General features: G+C 36.1%; 1 protein-coding gene across 2 annotated transcripts in view; it reads right to left on the minus strand.

The window, feature by feature from the left end:
- Positions 1–295: 295 nt before the first annotated feature.
- Positions 296–24608, minus strand: part of PDPK1 (3-phosphoinositide dependent protein kinase 1) — a 30094-nt gene continuing 5781 nt past the window's right edge. Inside the window, exons 2-14 of one of the 2 annotated variants that reach the window (XM_026053852.1) lie at positions 17088–17357; positions 13549–13591; positions 13233–13370; positions 11916–12060; positions 9165–9262; positions 8431–8506; positions 7891–7959; positions 7229–7325; positions 4384–4557; positions 3854–4071; positions 3195–3252; positions 1929–2081; positions 296–1363 (exon numbers count right to left, since the gene is read on the minus strand). In XM_026053852.1, coding sequence (XP_025909637.1) covers positions 1253–1363; positions 1929–2081; positions 3195–3252; positions 3854–4071; positions 4384–4557; positions 7229–7325; positions 7891–7959; positions 8431–8506; positions 9165–9262; positions 11916–12060; positions 13233–13370; positions 13549–13591; positions 17088–17357 — 1650 coding nt within the window. In that variant the 3' untranslated portion in view covers positions 296–1252. Of the gene's footprint in view, positions 1364–1928; positions 2082–3194; positions 3253–3853; positions 4072–4383; positions 4558–7228; positions 7326–7890; positions 7960–8430; positions 8507–9164; positions 9263–11915; positions 12061–13232; positions 13371–13548; positions 13592–16786; positions 16805–17087; positions 17358–24608 lie in introns of those variants that run through there. The other variant, XM_026053853.1, reaches the window with a different exon arrangement.

Here is a 24608-nt window from a genome sequence, read left to right on the forward strand (position 1 = left end):
CTTAATTTGAAAAGGATAAAAGAGACTGATATGAAAAATATTTTCATTTTATAGATATGCCTTAAGTACCATACATTTTTCCCTTTGTATCAACATTTTCATTTGAATCCTTCATCCAACCAGATTACTGTATGGGTCTAATATTTAAGCTCCTTTAACCTTTTTTTTTTTTTCCAGAACTGCTAAAAGGTCTGAAGTATTTTCCCAAAGAACAAAAATAAGATTATTTTTACATCTCATTATACAAAGAGACAAAAATCATTGTACAGAGTTTTCACACTTCCTTCTCTACCCAGGTAAATAGGTTGGCCCCACTAAAATGCACAATACATGCACACCCTGGAAAGAAAGCTTCTAGCCCTCATCTCCTGAAAAGGTGAAAAACTATTTACTACTTCAATAGTAACTTTTTTTATACCAACTAGTTGATTTTTTGTTTAGCATTAGTTAAAAGCATGCTGTTAAGTTCACTGTCCCTTGATTAAACACACATATGCAAATTAAAATTAAAAGTTTAAAACTTTATATGCTTCAGAAGCCAACATTTCAATTTTAGAAAAACTTTCAATGCCATGTTCATCATTTTACTTTCTCACAACCTTTATCATCAGAGTCTGTCTGTCAGGCACATACATCAGATTCATTCACATAATTAATAAAGTACCACATAAATCCTGCAACCAGAACTATATTGGGAGTTATGCAAGGGTGCAACTGATCTGGCTACAAATGCCATATACCAGTAAGCGAGGGAACAGAGGGGAATGGAAGAGAAAATGAAAAGGTGGTGCTTAGGAGAGGCACATAAAAGCTCCCTGATGAAATACAGTTTAATGATAATTTGAAAGTCACAGAAAACTCCAGCTCCATAAAATGGAAGGCTGGTGCATGATTTGGGGTGTGTGCGCGTGTGGATTGGTTTTAACTGCTCTTAAGTGAAGCTGGTAATGCAAGGTCTATCCACTAGTTTGCAGGAGAAATTGAGCTGAAGTGCACAAAAGCAAGATCTTCATTGCAATGATATGCATGTGGAAGCCTCAACAGAAGCACAAAGAGCGAGCAAAGCAACCCTGAATTCCATTAGGTTTTTGCTTTTTTTTTTTTTTTAAAAAAAAAACAACAAAAAAACAGAGTATTTCAGACATATGCTTCCCCTTGAGATGGGTAACAGGTGGGTTGGGAAGATTCCTCTGATCGGCTGCACGTGGAGTTCTAGCAGCAAGTAGGGAGACTGGGAAATTTTGGATGAGCTTTACTGTTTAGCAGCATTCTGGTGGTATCTGTGCCGCCAAACTTCATGTATCTTTTTGCACCATTTATGAGCATTCCCACTTGGGTCCATCAGGTAATATGTCCTGTTTGGCTACAAGTGAACAACATTTCAATGAGTATTCCAGACATAGTTAAACCAAAAAGCAGCAAGTATTCTGCACCCACCAATGAGTATTTAGAAACAGAATTCAAAATCTTTTCAAAAGTTAAATTTAATTACAATTATAAAAAAAAGTATATATTAGTCAGAGTCAAAAATTTTTCAAACTGAAATATATTGTTGGCATACTTTTTGTGTAGAATTGTGATCCACTCTACACAAAAGACTACATTTCAAAAGTCATTCTTAAGAACTTTTCAGGCCACAAAATCCACTAAAAAAAAACCAAAAAAACAAACAAAAAAAACACACAAAAAAAGAGACTCAAATAAAACTCGAAACTTATTTGAAGACTTCTTTTTTTTGTTAAGTTATCAAGACTAGAAACCTACAGTCAAAGTAATCCTGCAATTAACACCTGTATTCAAGGACTTAAACCTCCCTTGGAAAAAGAAAAAAAAGAATTATACATACAAATATATATATATATAAAGTACTCACAATAGTTTTCCAAGAATCTTAACATAACCCATAAAAAAAAAAAATAGCCACTTACTGTGTGAACAAAAAAAGTCTTAAAATTCTTGGCTTCTGGGCGCAACTCTAAAGACCATGGAATTTCTCCTTTTAGGACTTTGTTGACAGGATCCACATAATACAGATGGGGCCCTTCTGTGAGCAGCAATTGGCGTCGACGCGCAAACAGTCCCTAATGAGGGAAGTAAAAACAGCAATGCAAAAATGCACAGATTTAAAAAATAAAATTACTTTAAAAGATCAAATATGTTTTTCTATGGTCTGTGGGGTATCTGCACTTATACTGAAACTCCTAAGATGAGGCTTACCATGAGATGGATCAGTTGTTTACTGAGAAATATCTACAGACTGTACACCAGCAAAAATCAATACGCTCAATTGCACAGAACAGACTTTTTGTTTGACAGGGAAGGTAAGCGAAGATGGGGATGTAAAATCATAGATCTCTGAACTTAAGAGAAGTAGAACTGAAACAGCTCAAAAGATTGATTTTAGTACGATTTCTTTTACTTTACGTATATGACCTCAATCTTTTTTTCCTGCATCTCAGTGGATTAATACTATATGTCAACACATAAGCAGTATTTTAAGCAAGCATCTCCAAGTTATAATAAAACTAGTTGTACAATTATTTATATAGAATGAAGAAAAAAATATATCTTTTCAAAGATTCCTGCACAGAAATGGTCATGGTTTTGTGTAGAAAAAAAGGAGGAAAGAGGTAATAACTTAAATGAAACAGATACTTAAATTTCTGCAGGTTCTGACACAAACTAAGACTATTATTGCTCCTATGTACCATATTACAGTTCATATTTGAAGCTGTTCTGATATCATCTTCTCAACCTCTGTCAAGATATAGACACTAATAAGACCCAGGAAAAAACAAACAACAATTTAGGACAATATTTAAGCTCCAAATATTAGTTACTCAGTACAATGCAGACATGCATCCCAAGTACTTAGTTGGCTATCAGAAAAAGGCGCGGGGGGGTGAAATATTGCAGTTTTGAAATGAAAGCACCAATACTACATTCACTTTTTACCTTTTCTAAAAATGAAGGGCATACCACAATTTGGGAGAACCTCCCCCCCCAACACACACACACCCTCACACATTTATTTACAGGAAAGCACTACTACTTTTATAAAAATAAATAAGCTTGATACTTGCAATTACATGAAATAAGGAAGTTTTAGAATACATTCCTCATTGATAGAGCAACTGTGAAAGGGGCAACTGAGTTTTTGCTACAGTGGATTTAAAAACAAAACAAAAACTTACCTTTCTTTTGTCTACTGGGCCCATTTTTAGGATTAAATTATTTTCTACAAATTGATGCCTTAAAAAAAAGAAAAATAACTTACTTCACAAATAATTCTTCTGCAGTACAGCCACCATTATTTTAACTGAGTCGTTTTCTATGTCTCTCTAGCAGTTTGCTTTTCCTGTAACATCTGGTTGGACTGGTTTTAATTCCATCCATACGCTTCCTTATTCAACCCTAAACAGTTATTTTCTAAAATCCGTCAGGAGTCACAAATAGGAAACTCTTCTCAAAAGTGAAGGGAAATGCTACTGAGCACAAGATCTGGAGGTATTTTGGTTAGGCATCAGTAGAACAGCTGCATTCAAAAAACACTTGATCAACTGTAAGAAATAATCTATCTAGTTCTAGGGCTCTGTAGAGGGACAGACATCTCAGCACTGGCATAGTGTTGCTTCTGTCTGTTCTGTGCACATACTCCACGTCTTTTAGACCTTGAAAAGTTCAAAAATGCAATGTTAGAGTATTTATGCTACTGCTTTAAAATTAGACAACAAGAAAAATCTAGTTGCTACTGTTCACTTGAATACATCAATATTCACAAAAAACGGGAGAATCTAAGTGATTTTAATTCCTTACTTTGATGTAAATAAGTAACTATATTCAAAGATTTTACCAAGGGTTTCCACCAGCTTGTTTTGCCAGAAGTAATCTCTTTTCATCTTCAGAAAACTGCAAGTCCAGCTCAAACGAATTGTTGTCAAGATCATGAATATACTGTTCTATGTTGCCTCCAGATGTCTGTGAGGGACTTGTTTCTGGGGCAGACAGGGAATGGGAAGAGGCAGAACCAGAAACTTGCATGCAACCAAACTGACTCAGGAGATTGTCATACTAAAGAAGGAAAAAGAAAAGGAAATTAGTGTGGCTTRCTTTCTTAGAAGTTTCTTTTGTTACAATTATAGTGGCTTTAAGACATTGATGTGTTTCAGCATTTCTGGGCACAAAGACAGCTTAATCTGTAGATGACAGGTGCTTCAACTTTTGCCTAAAATTTGTTTTTTGATTTCTGTTAATGGAATCTTTTCATTCAAAGATAATCAACAGTAGTTTTAACACAAATATTTGATAAAGTAATAATTTAACGTAATGACAATTATGACAATATCGAACAGCAGAGAGGATTCTAGCAAAAGACAAACATACATTTCCGTAACAATCTTCATCATCCTCTGACATGGCAGGTAAGTATGCTGTGAGTTTTGGAGGAGTCTGAAGATGTAGGTTCTCCCATGCAATAGATTCAAAGAAGGGATGGGCCTTAAGTGGCTCATATCCTCCCATTTCTTCACATCCTAATCTGTTGGTAGCATCCAGAACCTGAACAAATTACAGTGAAATTAGTGCACATAAAATGAAAAACACTCTTGAATAAAAACTGAGCACCATTCTCGTTTGTGCTGCGACACACAGAAACTCTTAAGTTGATCTTACTCCCTTAAATATACATGTATGGAATATCACAGAATATTCAAGGTTGGAAGGGGCCTCTAGAGATCATCTAGTCCAACCTTCCTACTCAAGCAGGCACACCTAGAGCATGTGGCACAGGGCGGCATCCAGGCGGGTTTTGAAGACCTCCAGAGAAGGAGACTCCACAACCTCCCTGAGCAGCCTGTTCCAGGGCTCTGTCACCCTAACAGTAAAGAAGTTCCTCCTCACCTGGAGACAGAACTTCCTGTGCTCCAGCTTATGGCCATTACCCCTCGTCCTATCGCTGGCCACCAGTGAGAACAGCCTGTCCCCTTCCTCCCCGCATTCTCCCTTCCTGAACTTACACACATTAATCAGATCCCCTCTGAGCCGTCTCTTCTCCAGAGAAAACAGGCCCAGCTCACTCAGCCTCTCTTCATACGAGAGATGTTCCATTCCCTTAATCATCTTGGTTGCCCTTCTCTGGACCCTCTCAAGAAGCTCCAAGTCCCTCTTATACTGGGGAGCCCAGAACTGCACTCAGTACTCCAGGTGCGGCCTCACCAGAGCTGAGTAGAGGGGCAGAACCACCTCCCTTGACCTGCTGGCAACACTCCTCCTGATGCAGGCCAGGATCCCATTGGCCTTCTTGGCCACGAGGGCACACTGCTCACTCATGGTTAACTTAGTGTCAACCAGGACTCCCAGGTCCCTCTCCGTGGAGGTGCTTTCCAGCAGGTCGACCCCTAATCTGTACTGGTGGCCTGGGGTTATTCCTCCCCAGGTGCAGGACCCTGCACTTGTYCTTATTGAACCTCATGAGGTTCCTCTCTGCCCAACTCACCAGCCTGTCCAGGTCCCTCTGGATGGCAGCACAGCCCTCCGGAGTGTCGGCCACTCCACCCAGCTTGGTGTCATCTGCAAACTTACTCAGGGTGCACTCCGTGCCCTTGTCCAGGTCATTGATGAACAAACTGAACAGCACCGGGCCCAGTACTGACCCCTGGGGGACACCACTGGCCACAGGCCTCCAACTGGACTTGGCCCCATGCTGACTGCTCCTCAACACCACCTTCTCCTTCCTATGCCTGGAGATTCTCTCTAGGATGAACTGCTCCATCACCTTTCAAGGGACGGAGGTGAGGCTGACCGGCCTGTAATTGCCTGGCTCCTCCCTCTTGCCCTTTTTGAAGACTGGCTCTTCAAAAATGACTGGTGATGTTGGCTCTCTTCCAGTCCTCAGGCACCTCCCCTGTTCTCCAGGACCTCTCAAAGATGATGGAGAGAGGCTAAGCAATAACCTCGGCCAATTCCCTCAGCACTCTTGGGTGCATCCCATCTGGGCCCATAGATTTTTGGGTGGCCAGTTTGCTTAAGTGATCCCTAACCCAATCCTTCTCAGCCTGCGGAAGGTCTTCCTTTAGCCCATTTATCTCTCTCCTATTGGAGCCCTGCAGTTCATTGTGGGGGGGTCGCCTTAGCAGTAAAGACAGAGGCAAAGAAGGCATTTAGTAACTCTGCCTTCTCAGCATCCTCCGGAACCAAGGCCCCTGAAGGCCCACCAAGGCCCATGAAAAGCCTGACTACAATACAAGACGTTACTTGTTAGTATGCCCTGCAGACATAATTTGTGTTGGATCAGCTTCCATAGCTAGAAAAAGGGACATTTTTTGGGGGGTGGAGCACACTTTTTCGGCTTTGCTTTGTTCATAAAGATGAAATAAAACCCAGATATAAGGCCTAATGGAGCATTCCTTTAAGTATAGCCTAGTAACACATTCTGGTGATGCAAGACAGCTTTTGCAGCGGTAGGTGGTGCCCAAGACTAACTTCTCTTAAAACAGCACAGTTCTCCGGATGTTGACAACCTGAACCTCACAAGTCTGTGTGTACTAGATGGGCCATAGAGCTGGCATGTGCACAGACACCCTTTATAAGGACTGCACTCATTGCTATCCAAAGATGCAAATCACACAAGTATTTTTATTCCCTATGCTAACACAGCACACTATGCAGCTTCAGGGAATCTAAAACCTGTTGAACTGCTTTCTGCATATTAATTTATTCATTTTAATATCACTGCTATATTCAATTTAGACACAATGCTCCCCATCCTCATCTCATGCCAAACATTCACATGAATGGTAACTATTTGGCTGATACGGTAATGAGACATGGATTAAGTGCTCTAAAATGCAAAACAAGCTGATTTGTATTTTGACAAATACATTGCTCCATGATATACCAAACACTGTTTTCAAGGAAGCATAATGCATTACACAACTTGCTAAGAAAGAGCTTGAGTATTGCATAAATCTGAATATTTGAATCTTAAATTTTACAAACACTACACAGTATTTAGAATAATTTGCTTCCACTTCCAGAAGACATATCTCCTGTCCATGCTTTAGAATTCAGATACAAAAATGTAAGTGCTGCTCAGTCATAGGTATCAGTTCTCCTATGCAGTCAGTAATGCTAAGAGTTGATCTTACTATGTGGTTCAGGAAAAAGTAAGTACATGATATGTTGAATGTACCCAGTGTCATCAAATTGTTTGACATGAACAAGTATTTACCAACAGCTTTTCTACAAGATCTTTTGCCTTGGGAAAAAATTTTTCTGGAAAGTCATATTCCAACTTTATTATCTTCTGGAATATAAGATACTCATTTCTGCAAAAGAAAAAATAGCACTAGTTATTAGTTCTCCACAATTATTTCATCTTAGTAGTGTACAGGTTTGATAAATATTAAATAGGAGATCTACAAGGAAAAGTCAATTTCCTGCAAGTCTCTCCAACACACATAATGGGAAGCAATCTTCTAAATATGACCCTGAAAGCATTAGAGACTTTATTAATAGTATGAAAGGTTTAAACAGCTCAATATTCCCATTTGAAGATAGTCTCCTAGATGACATAAACTACACAGGCAATCTTTGGGCACATTTAGCAATATCTCCCAGAAACTTTATAAATATTTATCTTTGCATTTGCATTACTCCAGAAAGCAGAGTAAGGAAAAGAAAAAAAGAAGAAAGAATTTATAAATACATATAATTATAGATATTGTAATATTATATTATTTATATATATTATATATATATGTATAAAAACAAATCACACAAATTAAAGCAGACATGTCAGTAAGGCTGAAAGCATACTACAGTCAAGTTTCACTTTAGTATTGGGAGTAAAGGTAAATAGTACAAGCCAACATATTCAGGTAACTCTCTTACCCAGCTCTAAATGGAGGCAATCCAGCTACAAGCTGATATATTATACATCCCAGAGCCCATAGGTCAGAGCTTTGAAGGAAAAAAAAAAGGGGGGGGGGGGAGCGGAAAACAGTAGTTAATATTTTTCTATAATAAGTCTATTAACTATGCAAAAAGAATGCTAGTTTCTGCTACTTAGACCATAGCATCAAAAAGTAGGCAGACCTTCTATTTAGGATAATTGAAGAGATGATTTTTGATAGAAGTACTTTTTTGTTTATTCATGGGGAAAAGGGTAATTAAACTTTTCAGCACATACCACCTTTTCCTGGAAACACCTATCCTATCTGTAGGATCTCAAAAAGGTAAAAATCACTGAGAAAACCAGCATTCAGACACGGTAAGGCAATGAGTAATGCTTCCTAAAAAAATAAAAATGTTTTATACTTCAAGATCTTTACAATAAAAGATGTTCTTTCTTTGAAATGCTAAATGTTCTTCCATTTAATACTGTCCTGATGGAAGTCAGTACAATTCACTGAAACAATATGAAATCCTTACCTTTTACAGGCAGATTTCTCTGTCAGCAGTTCTGGAGAAACGTACTGTGCTGTCCCTACAAATGAGTTTGCCCGTGCTGGGAAAAGAATTGAGAGGTAGGTAAATACATACTTAAGAGGTAGACAAATGGCGGAGACAGACAGGAAAAACTATGCAAATTTATGTAATGTTATAAAGAACCCTTCTTTTCCCTTCMTTCCCTTCCTTTCCCTCCCATTCCCCTCAAAAAAATCTGCTTGGACAAGACAAATCAGTTTCTCATTGATAAGTACTGACTGGGGGGGGGAAGCTTGCAACAAAATAAACAAAACAAATATAAACAAAATAAACAAAATAAAAATCTACCAATATAAGCCTATTATATATGCTGGTAAGAAAAAAAAAGTCTATCACAAAGATGATCTTTCTAAAATATTATAATTATCTCATTGTATAAATATTCATGAGCTGGAATCAATCAGTTGAACAATCTCAAAGTGCTGCCCAAGGAAAGCAACAGATGCTGCTAGCTTGTGTTCCTTTGCAATCTACTCTCCATGTCTTAGACAACCTATCAATCAATTTCTTAGGCAGTCTAAGCATAAGCAGAATGAAAATTATTTTTGAAATTCCTAATTATTTTTTGGTGGGCTATGGGGCAATGATGGTCAAAGGTTATAATTGTATAAATTCATCTCACATACATTCTGTGGAACCACTTCCTAGTTAGCTAGAACAAGTGAATAACTGCATACCTTGTCTGCTATCTGCAGATAGAACTTTCGCTGTTCCAAAATCTGTTATYTGAATGTGCATGTCTTCATTTAGCAAAATGTTCTCTGGCTTAAGGTCCCTGAAAAAGGTTTATAATGTTTTAATATAAAAACAGTACTTAAACTAACACTGCAAAACAGCCTGGCTGGTTTATATATATATAATACTATCATAAAACACACATTCTGCAAGCATTGTTATACCATCTTGAGCTGTAGTTGTCAAGATGCAAACTTATGTTCGCAGATTTTGCAAAGCTTTTTTTTAAAAAATTCTAAAACACCTGAAGCGATGTCATGAATAGTTCATCACAAAGTACACTCAGTGTTTTGTTCAAAATCCAAAAAGCAGTTATTTCAAGCCTTAAATTTCTGACAGATTGGTATGGCAATAATATATTCTAAACCCACTTATCAACGGTGCAGAACTTCACTTAAGTCAAATAAGGGCAAAAATCAGCTAATTATGCTAAATGGTTCTAACAGATGAAATCTGTAGCATATTGCCACTCAGAGTGGCATCTTTACCTTTGTCACTTGCAAGTCCCTATGTAATCCGCATTTCAAACACACCTGTATATTCACTGTCCCTGGTTATGCATAAAATCAAAGCTCAGTTTCATGCACCTACACGTAACAATGTGTAATTAGATGTTCAGAGATTCACTTTGCAATATATATATATATAAATGCATTAGATTACACTGTTACGAGAATAATTACTTCATACTAAGTTTCCTCAATTGACAAGAGGCCCATGTACTGCCATTCTAAGGAGGATATTTGGATGCTCACAGAGATCTAGAAACTCGGGTGGGGCACAGCTCTTTAGTTCACCAATAAGGAGAGAGAGAAAAACCAAACAAAAACCAAACAAACAGAACAAAACAAAAACAACAACAAAAAAAACACTGTTTCTGGCTGTTTCCATTGACCACTGTGCAGCATTATTTTCCTCAGATTATATCTAATTAAATCCTAGAACTGGTTGCAACTGCACAACTAAGTATTTTTTAAATAGCAGGAGGTAAAGATCTATGGACCAGCACAGAACACTCTTGGAATTACATAATTAGGACACCTAAACTATTAAAATAATCTTGTTTGTTCTCCTATATACACCTTTTGACAAAGCTTGAGACTGGCAGAAAGTATATGAATGGAATAACCTTTTAACAGTTCTGTTCAGTGTATTTATATATTTATCATAAAACCACAGAACAGTTGGAAAGGATGTTTGGATATCATCTGCTCCCATTTTTCTTTTCAAGGGGAAACTTACTAGAGCAGGCTGCTCAAGGCAGTGTCCATTTGTTTTTTGATTATCTCCGGTTATGAAGACTCAGCAACCGCTCTGGGGAATCCTTTCCAAGGTTTAAACACCTTGGAATTTTTGTGTTTCAATTCATGTCTGTTGCTTCTTGCCCTGTCCCTGGGAAGCACTGAAAAGAAACTGGTTCCATCTTATTTACATTCTCCCTATCAGTGATTTGTACACACTCAGATGATGTCCCTGTATTATTCCTCCTGGTGTAGGACTTCACATTTCCTTTTATCAAATCTCAGGAGGCTCCTCTATGCACAAAATTTAATAATGTATATGTATATAAATATTATACACACATCTCCATACTAACTTTAAGAGGAGGCTGTCATTTTTAAGTGGTTCTGTCTGATGTCATATGTCTAACAGAAAATGTCAAGAGTTTTCCAGACAATGTTACAGTTTTGGTCTCCTACTTAAATAGACTGTAAAATGAGTTCCCTGATCCCACAACCTTATACTTAACTTTGTTTGAAGATCATCATGAGAAGCTCAAAATAAGAATAACACTTCTTGTATTATAAAAGATTTCAAATATAAGCTTGGTAAGACTGACAATCATGCTATATTGATTTTGGAAGCATTTTCTTTGTCTAATATAGAAGGTCTATTATAAAAAAGGTGAAATTGCATATCTCAACTTTTTGTAGTATATGCTCCATTTTAAATTCCAGTTAAAAAATTTACACTTTCAGTGACTTCTACACAGCCATTTTAGATTCTATTCCCAGAGGGAAATAGATATTACAGAAAGATATTAAGAAAATATTTTGGCCTTTTAAACATAACTAGAAGTAGTAAAACACTATCAGAATTATGATTAGCCAKTTTTTTGACAACTATCATCAACTACTCCATAAGCAACTGTTTGGAAACTTACACATGCAACATTATTTTCAAAAATCCAGTTGTGTGGCTCATACTTCTTAAATTCACAAGTTCTTCTGAGTATCACACCAACCAATTTTAAAATTTATTCAATACTGACAAAATGTTTATTCAGATAATATGAACACAATGAAAAAACTTCACCATTTACTTAATTCTCATCCAGCTATGTGGAAGTTGATCACTCAGTGAAAACTGGCTTACATTATTTACTTTTACTGATGATGTGTCAGGGGAAAAAATGTTACCAAAAATCCAACTTCTGTTTTCAGACTACCTAGTTTGAAAAACAAAAGCTTTTAGGAATGTAAGTCCTATGACAATGTTTTTCTTATTTTTACAGCTAAATCAGTTGGTCTACTAGTAAGGGGCTGAATCGCCTATTAGACTATCATTAATGAAACACTACTATGTTCTCATTAGTTTTCATAAAGTACATGTTTGATTTAGGCTTAAGAATACCTCTAAAAAAATACCTTGTGCACAGTCAAAAGCATGTTGACCTTGTTTTTGTAAGTTACCTGTGAATTATTCCCTTCCCATGCAAATACTCCAGGGCTGACACAATTTCAGCAGTATAAAATCTGGTACAGGTCTCATCAAATGAACCAATTTTGCGTATATACTTTAGAAGCTCTCCATTTTTGGCATAACTAAGCCCAAAATCTGAATGCAGGAAGATAAGGTAATATCACTAGGACATTTTAAAGACAAAATTAGAACTCCCAGCTTATTTTAAAGAATCAAAATAATGAATAAAATGAAATAAGCAACAGAAAGTTCATTTTGAAATTTTACATTCCAACAACCCAAAACATTTTCTTATTAAATGTACTCAAAATCCATAACAATTTCTAAATTAATAGGACTACTAAGAGCTAAATAGGAGTTAAAGTTGTAATTTTTCCAGAGACAATCATCTGAATGATTATTTTAAACAATATACATAACTGATTACAAAGCCATTTACAATCATAATGAACATTAAATCTAAGCTTACTTTTGTCCTTCATCTCAAAAGTTACAAAAAAGTTAGTCTTATGTACAAGTGATATTTACGTTAGAGAAGACGAGCCCTTTTAAGTCCTGTCAATGCAGGCATACACACACACACAGACATTCATACACAAAATCTCTTAGCACAGTTAGGAGCCTCTGCAAAAACAAACAAAAAACCAGCTACTTAACCTCTACACCTTAGCAAAGCCAATTCCACACAGATTTTTAGAAACTCACATTACTGACAACCCCCTCAGGAAAAATTAAACAAAAAGGAAACTAACCAAACTGATTGTAAACGACGAGCTTTCAAGTTGAAACCCCAGTTTGCAACTACTGCTGGGGCAAAGACCTGAGAACAGTTGCTCAAGAACTGTTCTCAATATTCTCTAGTTCAGATTATTCTGTAAGTGCTTACAGAAAAGAAACCTTAAAAGATGTAATTGTTTAAATGAGGAACAACAGTAAATGTAGTTAGGCTACTTAAAATACCAAAGTTCTTATATTTAAAATTAAATGTATGCATCAGAAACACTTCATCCACATCCCAYGAAAATCCACTCTGTTATTTACATTAATCGTTAAAATTCCTCCTTTTGCATATACAACATGAACAAAAATAATTTATATTCATCTTTTCCCATCCCCACCATTACTGCTTCTCTTTGAGGGGGCACAACCATTCTATTCACTTAATTTTTATTATTAAAAGTGTGACTTCAAAAAACATGTCAAACATTTGTCTCTATTTCAGATACTCTATTTTCATTTTTCTAATAGCTGATGTTTTAAAGGATTTTCTGAGAAAGTGCAATAAATACTTGAACTCAAAAGGATACAGAGCTTTTCATCATCTTGAAAGGTGAAGTAGAGTTTCACAAAAAAAGGGTGATCCAGACGGGACATTACATCTCTCTCACGTGTCACATAGGGTACCTTGTTTTCTTTTATGATATGACGTTTTTCTAGAATTTTAACTTAAAGAAAAAAAAAGAGAGTGAAAGTGCAGAGAAACAGCAACCAAATGAAGTTCATCTAATCAAATTTSGGAAACTTCCTCTTAGATAAAATTAGCATAAAGACCTTATTTCTTACTTTAACTACACTGATATATCTTATATAAAAAAAGTTCATATGGAAGGAGTCAATACTTACTGGCATACTCTCTAGAACTTGCTAGTTCTCGGGCCAAGACAACCTGTTGTGATAGGAGAGAAAAATACAATGTAGCTATTCGTTACAGACATTTAGTAACATTGATTTTGACCTTGCAGTAAGTATTTAACCTATTCCTTACCCAAAATAAACCATCACAACTCCAATTAGCAAAATATTTAAGCATATGCTCACATTATGCTGGTTTCTGTGAGACCTCTGCAGAAATTAAGTTAAGCATAAGACCACTTGTTTTGCTAACAGACCTATAAATCTGATTCGGTAATCACTAGTTTAGATTTTGTTTTCATAAGACTTCTGAAGATTGCAACACAAGCCACAGCAAACTGTGGAAGCTCCTTAAAGAAAAAAATAGTACTTTAAAAATATTTATAAAAAATCAATTGCCACAATACSTTTTCACAATAAATGGCAATTTAAAAAAAAAAAAAAGATTAAAGCAGCAAGACAGCTTGCATCTTGCAATAAAGCAGCTTTTAGCTTGCTTGTTAGCTAAATATTACATATTCACAGTTTGTCCAATAAAGTAAGAGATTTCCAAATAACAGAAGTAAGAGTGAAAGTTTTAACCAAGGCGTTCTACATTTTAAAGGAAAACATTTTTAAGAGGAATACAAATTAACTCTCAAGAAACACAAATTGCCTTTCAAGAAAGTAGTTCCATAAAAGACAACTTTAAAAGAGTTTGAAAAAATCTTCTTACCTGAATTAAGTCAATAATCTAGTTTCAAAATTACAAAATTTTTCACTCCCCTCATTTTGAATTTGTAGTTATTCCAACACATTTTCAGAATGTTCACATTATGCAAAAACAATTTAAAAAATGACTATATACATATACAACATATACGCACACAGAGAGCTTGTTTCTAATTCACTTCTCAATTATATTATAGCCTCCTTGCAAAGTCAGTTATAATGGAGTACTCCAACCGCATTCTACACACCTAATAAAAATATGGTTATCTTGGGGAGCGCACACACACGTCACATTTCTAAATAAGACCCTTTCCAGGGGAATTCATTTTTCAAGTAAAAGAGAAGTGCATATAGTTGCACTCTTTCAGTATTAGATAGACAATTTAGTTAAATTTCTCAAATTGCAGGTTTTGCTTTCTTCCAATTTGAGAAATTTAAGAGTACCCTCAAGAGAAGACTACAAAAAATAATTCCCAGAATACCTGGCAGACAATGTTCAAATCAAATTCTAAGCTTGAACAAATACTTCAGTACTTAGTCTGAAAAACTGTATTTAGCCAGACACAATTCTTAGAGCATCTTCTTTTAAAGGTGTGTGGAAAACACACACAAGAAGTTTGGGCTTGAGCAGAATACACATCACAAGTTTTAAGTTTGTATCTTTAACGAGCAGGACAAAAGGAACCCAGACAGGTGGGAGACTGAGTGGAGCCAGGAGTGGGGGGAGAGGCTGGGGGGGGCCTGGAGCGAGGGGGTCACAAAGGAGTCAAAGGACCTGAGGTGCTAACACGTCGGGGGAGGCACCGAGCTGGGTGTAGGCGGGTCGGGCAGCCTGCGACTCCTGAGCCCCTCGGCCAATGGGGAAAAGGAGAGGGCACCGCGGCCAGCAGACTAGGATAAAAGGCGGGCTGCGTCCCCCTGCAACCTGAGAGACCCCACAGGGATATGCCCGGTGGACTCTCCCTTTATTCGAATAAAGTTTTGAGTCTCCTCTGTCTCCTTTTGGACATTCAGTTCTTGGACAGCGAGATTTTTCTGCACAAAGGGAAAACCTCATTTTCAGGTGAAAATAAACCCAAGGAAAGAACACATCAGCTATCTAGGTGGTAAAAAGGACAACATGTGTATCTAAGCACAAAGATTATACTTCTATCAGAGAACAGATACTATTCTAAGAAGAATAGAAAGCTGTTTACAAATCAAGCAGATTTTCACAACTTTAAATAGCAGAGCAACAACTGGAGGGCCCCAAGGCAGAGTTTACCTAAATTTCTATAACCGCCTGTATCAATTGTGGGTCTAAAGACAGCTGCTGCTGCAAAAGTTCAAAATGCTCTCAAGACAAAAGTGCCTTAAGGTCAGGTCACMCGCATCTTTAAAGAATTCCAAATTTAATACTGGCACCACATGGAGACTACAGTAGTTGAACAAAAGTCCAAGCAAATTGAATTGACTCATAACAGTCCAGATAATTTTTTTTTTTTTTTAAATGTCAATGTTACCAAGCTGTCACTGAAAGCATGGAAATACCAATGCCCCTGTTTTTCGAAATGTGCAGGAGTTCAATTAGCATATTAGGGAAGATCATCAACACATCTCTGAATCTGCAAACATTTTTATCAAAAATCTGTCTGCAAGATGTTTTAAACAGTAGAATAAAGATGTATGCCTCCCAAACCGTCAGGAATAAGCTTCCTTCCCGAAGCAAATTAGAGGGCTACTTGAGCTTAAAGTTTTTGAATTTAAAAAAGAAAAAAGAAAAAAAAGTTGCTCAAGTTCAAATTTGTCATTACTCCCCCATCCAACTTTTTAAATAGTAAGAAGCAACTACTTTGTTGTAACTTATTCAATTGCTATTAAAAAAAAACCTAAGCAAGATCTCTTGTGGAGTTATTCTTGAAGAGAATAATTGAAACTGATGGGTCCTAGGTGACATATCAAAACTGTTGATGAATTTCTAAAAATCATAACACTGAAACAGCAAACCAGACACTGCTACAGTTGACAGAAGACAAGATAGATTGGTAGAACTCCAACTCCTGAATATGCTTTTACTAGTGCTAGCTGAGTCCCCAAATACTGTGGTAACCAAACTTCTGCTTGTAAAGATCAAAACAGGTCTATACAAGCATTAACCTTTTCATGGCACTCAGTTTCTTCTATTGCCCACCTAAGTGGGCAGTTGGGCACAGGACACTTGAATCCTTTTCAGCAGAGCCACTATCCAGTCAGTCAGTATCTCACATATATTGCTGTTGCAAAAGATTATGCATATAAAGCTATAGTTGAAATTATAAAATATTGACTTTTACTATATCAAAATACAAAAGTAAGTATACTGGAATTTTCTAATAAAAAAGTTCAATAGCAAATACAGTAAGGTTGTATTTTAAACATCAGTAACTGAACAGTCTTCTGCTGTCTTCCTAAAAGAGAAGAATAGTAACAGTTAAGTCATACATTTTGACCCTATAAGGGATCAAACCCTATGACCCTATGGCCTTCTGTAAGTCCTTACCATGACAGACTAGGCTATTATCCTAGCCCAGTTCCAATTCTTTAGTCAGCAGACTCTTAACATAATCCCTTAAGCCATCAAAACCTTGCATTTGAAAAGCATCATCTCCTAAAAATCCAAACATCAAGTCTTCAAGATAGTACAGAACTATCATGAGCCAAAAAGATACACTTATTCACTCCTTATTCACTTTCCAAGCTGTTTTTCTCCAGGTGGAAATACTAGTGGTATTACTTGCATATCAAATTTTGAGGTTTTCCTAGAGTATCTGGCAAACAAGTAGAACTTTTTATAAAGTTACCGTAGAAAAAGATCCTTCACCCAGAATTTTCCCAAATTTGAAGTCATCAGGTCGTTTCTTTCGAGGTTGTGAAGGCTGCTGTCCTGTATGTTGCTGCAAGGTATTTGAGCTAGATCTTGATTCAGCTGCAGTGCCCTCCATGTTAGATCCCTGTCTGCTGCCACATGTGGAAATGACAGGTGGAGTGTTGGAATCTGTCTGGTTCCTCACCATCGATGGGGATGGACAGGAGCATAATACCACACCAGATTGGATTGGAACAGCATCATACTGAAAAGAGAAACACACACGTTATTCCCAGATCTGGGAACAATCACCACATACCCATACTTTGTTTCCATGTATCTCAGATACAGCTCTGTCAGGTTACCAGTAAGCATCTTTCTAAGCTTTTTTTTTTTTTTTTTTCTCCAGAAATGTCATCTCTTACCTTGACAAATGCAGAGAGAGGTGGTACACAACACAGATACAGTCGTAAGTCCAAAAAATGAAAAAAATTACAGAACAGTCTTTTCAGACCCCTAAAAAACCTGTCTCTAGCAACAAGCTACTAAACTTCAAGGTATAATTTCTTACGTTCAACACACACTTTCAAGTTTTTCATGCTTACAGAGTCCTCTGGCCTGCAACTGGCCTTAAAACACAGGGAATGCAAGAGCTCTGCTCAACCTTTCCTGATTATAAAAATCTGAAATGCAATGCAAGCAGATGGAATRTTTTAGAAAATAAGCACCATATATGAGCATGGTTTTTTAATTGCTGTATTTTAAAACATAATCTCTATTTTCTGTATTTTAAGAGCAGAATGAAATAATGACTTAGTATCTCCTCACCTCAGAATATATGTATTGTACAATTCTGACCTAGCCTGTGAYAGAATTTGTGTGGCTATTCGAATAAACATTTTTTTTCCCATCCATTTCATGGATTACATTTTGATTTAGAATAGTTTTCTGCATTTCTATCTGAATCCACTTTAGAAGGATACTGGACCTGTAATCAATTGTTCATTTGAGTTCAAAGTATCTATCTCCACTCTGGAGATTTTATAATAATCAGTTATATATGTTCTGTGCATGGCAGCTCTTTCTTTTCCCGTTAMACTTTTTCACTCGCCTCTCACTCAAAAGGCTACAATTCAGACACATACTTTATTTGTTTACTTACATTATATAAAGAAGAGAAACACAAATTCCTAAGTATATACTTCTAAAATTCAGACTAAGGTAACAGGGCTTATGTTTTGTGTATTGTATATTTTTACAAAYGTATTATTAAAACTCTTAAGCAAGGTACATTTGATTTGTAGATACCAATTCTTGCAATATTAACTTTTATTAATTATTGTAAATAGTATCTTCCAAGAAGCATGAGGGAAAGATTTTATCTCCAATCTGAGTACAGCCTACTTGCTTCAAAAACTCTACTGCTCCTCTGGGCTTCTTTTAAGAGCTAGAAGTAAACGGACAGAGCAGCAGATCAAGAATAGATAATAGCTCCTTTCATTAAATCGTATCTACACTTCATGATACAAGAGACTGATTAACATTTTTATGATAGCTACTTGTTACATTTTGTGCAGTTGCGAAGAAAAATAGATGGAAGGTATAGGGAAGACTCAGAGATAGATGAGAAGAAAACTCTGGTTCTGAAAAAAGTTCACTACATCTTCGGAGAATTACATGGTTGTAGCGTTCTTCTTATTGGCTGAGGTAGCCTCTGAAAAAAGTACATAKATCTTCTTATTGTGAAATCAGTAAACACTTTAATGTATGTGAACTATGGGGCACAGTTCCTTCAATGCCTTCATCTATGGGGTCTATTTTTGCTGACAATTTCCCCAGTCTATCATATTACTATCCTTCACATTCTTACAGCTCAGTTGAAGCTCCTTTCTTTTAGATAGTTACTCAAATGACAGTCTGTATAAAGATACTATGCAGTGACTAGATTTCAAACAGGAGTGTACACTCCTCTTTCTTAAGGACAGTAAAATACTCCGCATAAGCGAGACTGTTCAACAATTTCAGTTACACAGACATAAGAATTTCCAAGAAGTGAAATAAAGTAAAGATAWAACATGTACATACAACTAAGTAACTATTAGGATTTAAATGATGAAATGGTTCTCATCTGTAGTGTCTTAGAGCAAGTAAGGGGGTACAGGTAAACAAAACAGCAGCATTGTAGAGGATCCTTACACTAGCAAGATTGTTCAGGGAGATGGCAGCGTAGGCAGAACCATGTGCGCATACACAAGACCACACCAGAAATTATGGATAAAATGGAAGTGAAACAAGAGTTGATGGATACAGAGTACTTTCCTGAAGACTATCTGAAATTTAGCCACAATGATTATCAAGCATAGGTAAGCCTCAAGGGAAGACTCTCAAAGGAAAATCAAGATTAGAAATAAGAGCGACAAAGAAAGATGCAGACTACTTAAAGTATTGACTTATTAGCAAATAACAAAGTTCTTCAGTTTATAAGCATCTGTACTTACACATTACAGGAGACATCACACCTGTACTCGTTTTTTCCATACTTGACATATCATTGTTCAGTATTTTGCGTTCTGCATCTATTTTTATTTTAAAAGATTCCTAAAAAATATCTATAATGTAAAAGAGCCTTTCTACGTGTAAGGCTCTACACATGAGAGTGTAAGCATGCATGCTAGATCACCCTTATCTAACTCACTACAGCTCTCTTTTGTAGAAAAGATTTAAAAAAATAAAAATCTATTTCTGCAGGTTCAAGGCATTTCACTGAGATAGCAAGCCATTCTGAAGACTTTAAAAAGCTTTCTTTACTATAAGTCTTAGATAAGGGTGATCTGATGTCTTCAAAAGTTTAACACCACTCTCCTTTCAAGCAGGGATTTACATTTCTCAACTGACAACCCAGTGAAAGCAGACCCTTACATAATGACAGCAAGCTTGTTTCCCATTGCATACCATAGATGACCATAGACCATACTGTTATCTGCTGTTCTAATCTTCCTAGACCTACTTTAAAAAAATTAGTCCCTAGTACTATCTCTCCTCAAGAGCATGTGGGTACTTTTGCTAATTTATTTTCACAGAGAAATTGCCCACTTCTTAGTGCATGCTGCAAACTTCAAAATCTGGAAAGGGAAAATATAACAAAGCTGTTGAAGGCAAGGGAAGTTACAGGTTAACAGTCATATCAAAATCTTCAGTACCTAACTTTTGCTAAATCACRAGTAACAGGATTCCTTTTATTTACATATCACGTGGATTATATGCTTATGCAGTTATTTTTCCCCTCTTCCCTGTAAACAGTAGAAATAAAGGATAGGAGAAGAAAGCTTGAATCAATGCAAAAGGACAATTAAGTCACTACTATATTTCTTTCATACTTTGCTCCCTGCCCCTTCTATCAACTTTAATATATATAAACACATAGTAAGCATCACACACAAATGCCACACTACTCAAAGTACAAACACAAAAGCTACATCTCTATTAGTTTTTTCCCAGTGCAAAGTTTGCAAAACTATTTTATTTTGCTGGTACCACAGAAACAGCTGCAAAAATACTCATAAAAACCAGGACTTTACACGCTACCAGTATCCTTTACTCCTCTGCTGACATGTTACTGAGTACTGCAGGTAACCAAACCTGCTGATAGAGTCAACGTGAATAAGGTCCTCATCTATTGCTTATCTCCTAAACACGGCTCAGTCTATCTACAGTCTTACTGAACTCTCTGGCTGCCTTAAGTCGCATGGCAGCAGTGACCACAAAAGCACTTCCATCCACTTACTTACAGCCCAATTTTGGGGGAAACAGTTCTTGCTACCAGAAAGCTCTATTTATACAAAACAACAGAGTACCTCACCACAGCTGGCACCCTTGTTTTGATTATAAACAATCCTGATGAGACTGAATATACCAGAATATTGACACAATGCTCTTAAACATACATTTTACAGTAAACTGTATTACAGGTCTACTAAACAAAATTATGCAAATACAACCCATGCAATATTAAGCTTAGCATTACGTAACACCTGAACTGCATAATTCTGTTCAGAAAAGTCAATAGAAAAAAAAARTTAAGTTAAATGGACTAATTTCTTAGACCATTCTAACTGTTTAAAGTCATCAGAAAATAAGGATGTCTTCCAGCACTCACGGACAGATTCTCAAAACAAGCACACAAACAAACAAAAGGTTAAAGAAAATAAGAATGATTGCATAAATTTAAAGATAGGAGGGAAAAAAAAGAAAAAAACACACGGTATCATTTGTCCAGGGAGTACATCTCAAAAATCTACATTCTTGTTACATTATACATTTAGCAAGACCTTACCAATGTAATGCTACAAATACAGTCCAAAAATTTAAGAATCATAGGGAAAAACAATTAGATGAGAACATCCACAAAGATCATAAGCTAATCCATCCCTGGATATACAAAACTAGAAAGCAGCAACTAGGAGAAGTGAAGTGTTACTGCTGCTGTTACTAGGCAAACATGATAGAAAAAAAACTAACAAAACCAGTTTCAGAAGAAAAGCAAGACGCTGAACCCTGGACAAACATCAAAACAAGATACTGAACCCCTGGAAAAACATCTAATCATCTGACTAGACTAAGCTCATGAAATCATTGTTTACTAAAGAACAACACACTCTCAGCCTTGTGGTGCCAGAGAAACTCTAAAAATCAGCAGATGACGATTACCTTTGATTAAATCCACGTCACACTGATGTAAGAATTAGAGTGGTGTATGCTACAAGCATCAGACTAATTCATAAGAAATTTACAGACTATCAAGAAGACAAACCAATCTAAAAATGTCTGTCCTACATCAGCCAACACTGACAAATGATCCAATTCAGAAAACAATATAGYAGTGCTCTAGAATGTGTATGAAACACTTTTACACTTTAAAATCTCTCAAAATCCACTTGAAAAATGATGCTATATGATACAATATAAAATCTTTCCCTCTCTGGCATAGTACCCTCCCCTAAGCAGTTTTCACATTCTCTGCCAACCATAATCCTTTGACAGAAAAATAAAAGATCTTTTAAGAGTCGTATTCAATTTACATATAAAGTAATAAGCTGGTCTTCAGAACAGAAGATGAACTCATCAATTTATCTGTGCATTTAAGGAGGGAAAGAGACCTTTATTTCACATTGAGAGGAAGTTTTTACTTTCACTGGACTGTGATTTACTGGTTTTAGAGATAAAATTTACTGTATTTCAGTACTGCAATTCAGCCTAAACAGTCAAAAGTTAGATAGACTAAGTCTGACAGGTGTGCAAATTTTGATATTTTCATTCAAGCAGAAAATTCAGAAATTAAAGTTTATTTTATATTATCTATATATTAAACATTGAAAATATGGTGTCTCCTCAGGCTTTATCTGCAAAATGCAAAAGGGAAAAAATGATCAGTTATATATAACTTTTCTGTCACATACTGTTTTGTCAGACGATTGGCAAAGATGCATCAGCTGCATCTCTCAAACAGTTTATATCTGAAAAACAGGACAAGGGGTCCCTAACTGATATTAAGCTCAAGCATCCCATTGGCTTCCTTCACTTCATCCCCAAATTAAAAAAATTTACTTTCTCCAGGTTCTCCAATATCTATTTTGTTAGCTTCCACTGGCTAGAGCACAACAAACACATCTTCCAAAGGAAGAAAAAACTCATCAGTCAAAACATTGGCCTTGAATGTACATCTACATCTGTCTTGGCAGTATTTAAAAGAAGAATTTAGATAAAAGCAGTAAAGTTCAGCTACAAGACACATGAGTTAACACAAAGAAACACTGAGTCGGAAAAACAAAATCCCACTAAAAGCCCTACCTTCCAGGGCACAGAAACTGTACACGAGGCACTTTTCTTTATATGTCCATTCCTTCCAGGAGAGATGATGATTGTCATTAAGAGGAATCTTACTGATACAGATCACACCACCAGTGCTCCCTTTCATAGCCCAGAACAGTGTGTTCTCATAATCTGCAGTAAACATCAGTTCCTGCACATTTTATTTCAACCACTATTTTTGTTCTGGACCTTTTGTCTGGAAATGGACTACCACACATTATGCAAAGCAAACTAGAGCATCCTCTTCCTATTAGCTGATTGTACATGCAATGCATGCCTACAAAAACAATATAGTACACAATTTTCTGAATTCTGTTGTATGTCAGCATCCATTTACACCCACTTAGAAGTTTGCCAGCCAACTTAAATAGGCTTATTAAATTATTTAATCAATACTATTATTACAATTAAGGAATTAAAATACTTAAGGAAAAAATCCATTCGCACACCTTAAAAACTACATGCTGCCAGACTAAGTCTTGTAATTACAATACAAAAGTTAAGCATGTGATGGATACCACACAACTCTGAGATGATATCAAACTACAGCAGTAATTTCATTTTTCTGAATGCACTGTACAGTTAGAAAGCTACTTGGTTAACTCTGACATTCAAATATGTACATCCATATAAAAAGAAATATAAAATATCATAGTAAACAAGATATATTGAAAATATGTACCCTGGTCACACTTTCAGCCTCATAGAAGACTACATACCCTCCATRGCTAGACTGGAATGGTAAGAAAACCAGAACTAGAAGCATCTTTTCAGATTCTGATACCTGACAAAAGAAGAATGCCCGGTTCTTTAAAGAACAATTGTCAATCTTCATATACTGAAAAAACATATAATTTTTAAGAAGTAAATAAACAAAACATTGACAAATTCCTAGAGCTTTTCTGAAAACATTAAAATCTTACTTCTTCTGTGAGTTATCTCTGTGCAAAGAATTCAGAGTTAAAACAACAACAACAAAAAAAAACATCACACACACACAACAACCAACGCCCGCCTCAAATACACATACTCCTCACAAGGTGCTTTTCCTCTGGACAACAGGATTTTTTTGCTCTAGAGCAATGTTCTTTAAAGATCATATTAAGCTGAATTCTTCAAGTTGAAGGACAAAGAGTTCATTTCAAGTTACTAGCTATCAGGCAATACAAAACAGTATAAAAACCAACCTTTTGTCTTCTGTAATACAGTGGTTTTATGTTTATGTTGTGCAAAGCTGCATCAGCACTCTCAAATCCATTCTCCATATGTCATGTAAGTACCAAAGAGAACTCAAAATCAAGGTAACAATCAAATTGCTTATTAACTCCACACATCTTGAAAAAAAAAGTGACTGTTGCAGCTAGCAAAACATCAGCTTGTCTACAGCTAAATCATTTACCAAAATTTATACATTTTCATTAAGATTCAACTCTGAAGGTTCATAAATAACTAACAATTACTGCATTTAAAATAACAGCATTGAAATCTCATGCTTCAATTATAAAAGCTATTGTAACACAACCTGATTTTATAAAGGAATTCGAGTTGTACAAACCTAACCGAAATTAAATTCTTCAATCCCAGAAGTTGTCATGTGACAAATATGTTGCTTAAGAGTGCTTACAAATAAACTATATGACTTTAAGTA

Source organism: Nothoprocta perdicaria, unplaced genomic scaffold, assembly GCF_003342845.1.
Source record: "Nothoprocta perdicaria isolate Ctin4 unplaced genomic scaffold, notPer1 scaffold_12, whole genome shotgun sequence".
Lineage (NCBI taxonomy): Eukaryota > Metazoa > Chordata > Aves > Tinamiformes > Tinamidae > Nothoprocta > Nothoprocta perdicaria.